The 7500-nt window shown below is 43.2% G+C and overlaps 1 protein-coding gene across 1 annotated transcript in view; it reads left to right on the top strand.

Moving 5' to 3' along the window:
• The window catches only part of LOC125301716 (collagen alpha-1(VII) chain-like), a 30449-nt gene extending 23530 nt beyond the window's left edge, over positions 1 to 6919 (top strand). Inside the window, exons 21-32 of the mRNA XM_048254420.1 lie at positions 1 to 15; positions 1764 to 1883; positions 2543 to 2692; positions 2853 to 2989; positions 3597 to 3723; positions 3978 to 4118; positions 4281 to 4456; positions 5406 to 5447; positions 5560 to 5586; positions 5739 to 5783; positions 6046 to 6150; positions 6812 to 6919. The exon at positions 1 to 15 is cut by the window's left edge and continues 132 nt beyond it. Coding sequence (XP_048110377.1) covers positions 1 to 15; positions 1764 to 1883; positions 2543 to 2692; positions 2853 to 2989; positions 3597 to 3723; positions 3978 to 4118; positions 4281 to 4456; positions 5406 to 5447; positions 5560 to 5586; positions 5739 to 5783; positions 6046 to 6150; positions 6812 to 6919 — 1193 coding nt within the window. The remainder of the gene's footprint in view (positions 16 to 1763; positions 1884 to 2542; positions 2693 to 2852; positions 2990 to 3596; positions 3724 to 3977; positions 4119 to 4280; positions 4457 to 5405; positions 5448 to 5559; positions 5587 to 5738; positions 5784 to 6045; positions 6151 to 6811) is intronic.
• Positions 6920 to 7500: the final 581 nt, after the last annotated feature.

Here is a 7500-nt window from a genome sequence, read left to right as displayed (position 1 = left end):
TCAGGGCAAGCACAAGTAAGTGATGTCTGACTCTCCCTCTCTGCCCTTTAAACATGGCCCTCTGACTCTTCCTCTCCTTCCTTTAAAGCAACACCAAAGAACTTTCCCTCGGTCGCACGCACGCTATTTGTTTATCCAGCACCGGCTTTGCAAATAACGATGTCCACAGACAAGGTAGAATATTTTGCATGACTTATAAAAGTACAATGTTTTGCGACATCAGATGGAAGTCAAATTTGTAGTTTCTTATGTCTCACTCCATCGAACTACAGATCCGCTACCCGATCTGGCAAACTTACATAGTGTGGTTATAGCCGATAGAGGGCCGCCAAAGCGAATGCAGAATTGCCGTTCACCCTGTTACGAGTTGATGAACCACTGAAACGATTTTGGAAACATTATTTTAAGGTACAAAAAACTCTTTGGTGTTGCTTTAAATATGGCCGTCTGACTCTCCCTCTCTTGAAGCAAAAGTAAGTGATGTCTGACTCTCCCTCTCTTACCTTTAAATATGGCCGTCTGACTCTCCCTCTCTTGCCTTTAAATATAGCCGTCCAGCTCTCACATCACACACAGATAGCACTCCTGTGAGCTCTGTTCATTACATTCATCTTGTTTGCCTGGCTTAAGCTTTTCCTGGATATTTCTTCCATTGCATTGGAACATATCAAATGAACAGATAGATAGATAGATAGATAGATAGATAGATAGATAGATAGATAGATAGATAGATAGATAGATAGATAGATAGATAGATAGATACAGTAGATAGATACCCAAGGAAATTCAAGGTCCCGGTAGCTTATGACACCACACACAACAACATAAACAGGATGATAAAAAAAACAAATCCACATAACTAAAAAGAACAGTAAAAGACACTAAAGATATTAAAACAAGGATCCACATGAATGTACTGAGGATGTATAAGTATGAGGTGCTTGCAGTAACAGGGCAGGGACTGACCCTGTGATTCAATATGCAGTGGTAACAGACTACTAAGAGACAACTAGGAGAGTGTTTAAAAAGACTGTATTCACTTACCCCTATTTTCCACCAGGTTTTCTGTGTTCTGTACGTTCTGCAACATGTTGTTTGTTGTTCTGGCTTGTTATTCCAGAAGCTCATTCTCTACCCTGCTTCAAATCAGTGCCTAATATGTTTTTGAGAGTTTTTGGGATGCTTCTGAAACCTGCATCGCAGACATTAATGCAGACAGACTTGGTGTAAATCAGGGATTACTTCAACTTTGAGTCAGGATAGTTTCATATCATATTGTGTATCGACTATTGTTTGAATTCTTCCCCAAGATAACCATATTGTGATATTGATGATGCAGTTGCGCGGTATTGTTTTTGTAGGCGTCCCAAATCAGCCCTGCCATCGTTAAGCAAGAAAATCACTTCTGACTTTCATTAGGAGTAAAAATCTGCATGAATAAAATAAAAGTTAATAATAACAAAAACAGCCAATGGCCAGGTTGCTGAAATAGGCCTACATTTACATTGCATTATGGGCCTTGTTCGCCAACTGTACCTATTTTATAATATAATAAGAAATAGGCCTCTCCATGTGTTTAGTTATGACATTTTTAAATTGAATTTACAAAAAGAATGTGCTCAATGGTGACATCTATCATTATTGGGATATGTGGTGAGATTTTGGCTGTATTGCACAGCTTTACTTACTTCAACTCAATTGCCACATATTTATGACACTAAATACATTTGCCATTTTTACCCACCCCCTTCCCTGTTGTCCAGCTGCCCTTGGATCTGTAACAGATTTACGGGTCATCGATATTACCCAGAATTCAGTGCTTCTGGGGTGGACTCCCATAGTAGGTGCCACATCTTACATTCTGCGATGGAGAGAGGAAAAAGGTGAATGATTAAATAGTTCCATGTAATACTGTATAGCTGTATGTATATACTGTATGTGCTACAAGTACCTTAAGACCGGCTTAATGTTTACAAGTACCTTAACCTAAAAATGTTTTTGTCATGTGGTGTCAATGCTGGCGACTACGCCGCTCCGTCTGGCATTTTTTGTCTTATTGTCTTGTTTTTTTGTTAATGTTTTGTATGTGGAGCGCTTTGGGTTGCACTTTGTGCATGTTAAATGCGCTATACTAAATAAAACTGACTTGACTTGCTTGGCTTTTACCTTTGTAATTATCACAACAGGGCTCTGTAAGTGATCCCCCAACAATGTTGTTCTTTATACTGTCATTACAGAGTACAGTAGAAACGTTACAATTATTTTTTGCTACAACGCTGTTTAAAACCGCAATTTATACAGTTGGCTTTATAGTTATCGTTGGCAATGTACCGGTAAGCAGGGCTTTATTCCAGACTGTGCTCTATAGCATCGATAGAAGCTCTACTGATCAGGAGGATTACCCATGATCCTCTGTGTCTTCGCAGTTCTCCCACTTGTTTGTGTTATCATCTGTTTGTATAGTCATCTTCTCCTTATAGGCTAGTCATTGTGGGACTGCGTTTGAAACCTAACCAGTTTGATGTGTGTGTTAATGTGTCAGACTCAGGAGAGGGTCTGTCACAGGTGTTGAACGGATCAGCAAACTCGTTCCGTGTGTCTGGACTGAGGCTGGGCAGACGCTATGTGTTCTCCCTACAACCCACCTACCAGAACCAGCTTGGACAGGTGGCTACTGTAGAGGAGCGCACAGGTAATGTACATCCATAACACACACACACACACACACACACACACACACACACACACACACACACACACACAATCACACAAACACACACTCACACACATACATACACACTCACACACACAGCAGAGTGCACACCTAGACCCGTGTGCTGCGTGTCCTGCAGTGTGTGTGGACGGACGTCTGGATGTGGTGTTCCTGGTCCCTGCGTCTAGAGATCGCTCTCGTCTGAGGGACCCTGTCCTCTCACTGCTCACCAGCGCAGCAGGAACTCTCACCACCATCAGCCCCAGAGACTCACAGGTGTGTGTCTGTGTGTATTATGTGTGTGTGTGTGTGCGCTGGTGTTTGTGTGTGTGTGTGTGTGTGTGTGTGTGTGTTTGTGTGTGTGTGTGTGTGTGTGTGTGTGTGTGTATGTGTGTGTGTGTGTGTGTGTGTGTGTGTGTGTTAGAGAGTCTGTGTTACTTTTTGCATGTTATGTGCTCTTTTTGCTGTATAGGTGTGTCTGTCTTTTTATGTGTGTGTGTGTGTGTGTGTGTGTGTGTGTGTGTTAGAGAGTCTGTGTTACTTTTTGCATGTTATGTGCTCTTTTTGCTGTGTAGGTGTGTCTGTCTATTTATGTGTGTGTGTGTGTGTGTGTGTGTGTGTGTGTGTGTGTGTGTGTTTGTGTGTCTATTTGTGTGGTTGTGTGTTTGTGTTTGTGTATGTGAGACAGAAAAAGAGAGAGAGAGAGTTATTAAGAGAGAGAGAGCGAGAGTCTTCGTATGTGTCTGACTGTCGGTCTATCTGTATGCGTGTGTTTGTGCTCGCGTCTGTGTGTGTGAACATGTATGTGTGTGTGCGTGTGCTCGCGTCCGTGTGTGTGTGTATAATACATGTTAATGATCTGTACTCTCTGTACTCTATCTAGATGGGGGTCTTAGTGTACAGTGATATTCCCAGAGTGCACTTCTTGCTCAATCGTCATAGCAACAGTCAGACTTTACTCCAGGAGATTCTGTCGACTCCTTTCTCGGCTGGCCGTGGGAATGCAATAGGTAGGGGCGCTTTTATTTATTCACAGTGGACACATATATTACTAAGCAAACATCCTGACCATTGCTAACCATCCCTAATCTTAACTGTGACGTACTGTATGTAAGCGCAAATTGTCACTGTGCCATTTCTCACCCTGACTTATTGTTTTGCACAGCATAACTTAAAGTGTAGGTCTGGAACGGAGGCGGAGGAATAGGATGTGTCCATAGTTGCTGTGGGCTAACGTTGTTGTGTAACGTTGTTGTGTCTGTAGGTCAGGCGCTAACATACGCACAGCAATACTTCCTGACGGTGTCGGCCGGGAGAAGGCGCGTGCCGGGAGTCGTGGTGCTCATTGCCGATGATAGATCTACTGATGATGCCATCAGGGCAGCCACAGAGCTCAGGGCCACAGGTGAGCTGTGATGTCAGACAGAACACCTGATTTTCTTTGGAAGAGTAAATATCCCGTAGACACGCAAATGTTTAATATGTTTCTGCATATGTGTGTGTGTGTGTGTGTGTGTGTGTGTGTGTGTGTGTGTGTGTGTGTGTGTGTGTTTATGTATATATATAGGAGTGACAGTGCTGGCAGTGGGAATTGGCCGGGCGGACTCTGAGGAGTTGCGACGTGTGGTAACTGACGGAAGCACCCAGAACCTGCTGTATGTGTCAGACGCAGCGCAACTCTACCGCTACCACCCGGAGCTGGCCGACTTACTCTGCGGCGTTGCCAGGGGGACGGGAGTAACGGTGAGAGAGGGAGGAAGGGAGGGAGAGAGGGAAAGAAAGGGAGGGAGGGAGGGAGAGAGAGGAAGGAAAGGAGTAGAAGAGGGGCGGAGAGAAGAGGAAGATATGGAAGCTTGAGAAGAGTACGTGAACAACAATAAATACATTTCTGATAATTATATGAGCATGTGCGGTGCTGTAACAGAAATAGATACAGAGAGATACTTCATATTTATGTAAGCAAACATTGTTCTATCGATGCATTTGCAGAACGACATACCATTGGCAACATTGAGAACACAATTACACTAAAGGAAGCAATATCACAAGTAAAAAATATGAATACTTACCTGACTACAGTAAGTATCTGAACGCACACAAGTATTACAAGTAATCCATAGAAAATGACAGGTCATATCTAGAACACAGTCTCAGGTCATGTCTTCAACACAGTCTCAGGTCATATCTCTCACACCTACGTGAGTCCACTGCTTCACTGTTCCCGCCACTGGGCAGTGGGCACCCTGGGCGCCAGCTTCCCCAGACTCACACTCTGATTGGAACCAGTGGAACCATGAGGGGTGCAGGCACCGAGAGCATGACCCAGTGGCGACACACTGGCTGCTCATCTGAACAGTGGTCAGTCCTTAAAGGTGCAGTCAGGGTTTTTACATGATTTCAGTCCCATAACAACCACTAGCTGCCCTTTCCGTGAGTACTCTGTAATAAAAAAATGGTCTCTGTCATGTTTGTTTGGTTCTTGGTTAAGAATGATATGATGTATGTTTTTTGCACAAAAGTGTCTACTAATAAATAAAATAAATATTAAACACAAACAAATGTGACTTCCTTTGAAATCCCTGACTGTACAACCTATAGTGAATGTGTTGTGCTTATAACTTGTTTATTTTATAGAACAATTATTTAGTTATTTTCATATATTTTTTGTCTTTTATGTTTTTGTGAACTTTAGACTACTCCTGGTCCAGAGCCATGCACTGTTCAGTGTCCAAATGTGAGTCGTATCAAATGCATACATTGCCACATGTTCAGAAGAATGATTGTACATGTGCAGTACATGCATATTCATGTCTGTGTTTGTTTGTTTGTTTCTTTATCATGTTTAGGGGGAGAAAGGAGAACAGGGACAAAAGGTAAATGAGCCTTGCTGTTTTTAAAGTACCAGAATAGCACATCAGAAAAAAACATGTCTATTTGTGATATGTTGATAATATTCTGGCATTGTTTGTTGTTGTTCTTGTCATGTTTCGTTTGATGGTGATCAGTTTTATTTGTTTGATTGCAGGGTGAACAGGGCCGTGATGGGAACGATGGGAGAAAAGGAGACCCTGTGAGTGTCCTAACACCAACTCTGTCTGTCTGTCTGTCTGTCTGTATGTCTGTCTCTCTCTCTCTCTCTTTCTCTCTCTCTCTCTCTCTCTCTCTCTGTGTGTATGTGACTGGCCCCCTAATTTATTTATGTGTGTATGTGTCTGGCCCCTGCAAATAACAGTTTATTATTTACATGTAAAGTCAGTACCCATGAAGCATTATAGACACATATATAAATGATGATTGTGTGCGTGCGTGCGTTCGTGTACGTGTGAATGTAGGGACGTGATGGGGTGCCAGGTAGAGAAGGCCCGCGTGGACCAGAGGGGCCTCCAGGTCGGAGCACAGGACCTTCAGTGGGAGTCAGAGGAGAAAAAGGAGAGAGGGTAAACACACACACAGACACAGACACAGACACAGACACAGACCACACACACACACACACAGACACACACAGACACACACACGCACATAATATACTCACTTTCTCACACACACACACATAATATACTCACTTTCTCACACACACACACACACACACACACACACACACACACACACACACACACACACACACACACACACACTGTACTCACTTTCTCTCTCACACACACACACACACAGACACACACAGACACACACACACACACATAATATACTCACTTTCTCACACACACACACATAATATACTCACTTTCTCTCACACACACACACACACACACACACACACACACACACACACACACACACACACACACACACACTGTACTCACTTTCTCTCTCTCACACACACACACACACACACACACACACACACACACACAGCTTTAGTGGATGACTGGACAACAAAGAGCATGGGTGTTTTGGACATCCTATCAAAATGGGCATTTCTTCACATTAGGACATTTCTTGAAGGTTTTAAAACTAAACATCATACACATAGCTCCTAAAAGAGTTCATAATTAAGCGGTAAAAGATAAATAATGTTCTCTGACCTCGTTATGTAAAATCAACGTCACTCTAAACTCCTGTCTACCTGTCTCTCAGGGGTTTCCAGGATTGGATGGGAGTTCCGGAGTCCCTGGCCGCCCAGGAAGTGCTGGCCCTGCTGGATCTCCGGTGAGCCAATCACAAGCCACTGCACTGACCAATTAAATCTCATTTAGATAGATATCACACTGCTGAGGGTGTTCCAAAAGCACAGATTAAGTTGACGTTTGATACACTTCATTAGCCTGACGAGCCAGACCCACATCAAGATATTACCATTGGCAGTACTCAATCCAAGGGGCGGGATAAACGGTTGCCTTTCAAATTCCCTCTGCACGCATTAGGATAGCGCTACAACTCATGAGTCCCATGTGTTTTCCCACCAGCTAGTTACTGGCTAATTGATCAAACTTTTGCCAACTTAAAAAAAAGCTTAACTCGAGTTGCGCTGTTCGCCAGCAGCAGCATCCATCTTCTTTGTTTTCAACTAGCAAGGAACTCATGCAGAACCGTCGCAACTCTGCCGTCATTATGTTAAGCCCGCCCACCGACTATACACGATGTGATTGGCCTGATCGAAGTTTAATTTTTCCAGCTTGCAAGCCAACGGAGAGTTGCTAGACTACCCTGGCTGCAAATTACTTTTGCTGCCACTAGGGTGCGTCTAGAATTCTAGGTTAACACTTCATATGATGATGTTCTACTGTATACTGTATATATGCATGTGTATAGGAGTGTCTTGAAAG

Source organism: Alosa alosa, chromosome 10 (genome assembly GCF_017589495.1).
Source record: "Alosa alosa isolate M-15738 ecotype Scorff River chromosome 10, AALO_Geno_1.1, whole genome shotgun sequence".
NCBI classification, from domain to species: domain Eukaryota; kingdom Metazoa; phylum Chordata; class Actinopteri; order Clupeiformes; family Clupeidae; genus Alosa; species Alosa alosa.
This window is presented reverse-complemented; position numbering and strand designations above follow the sequence as displayed.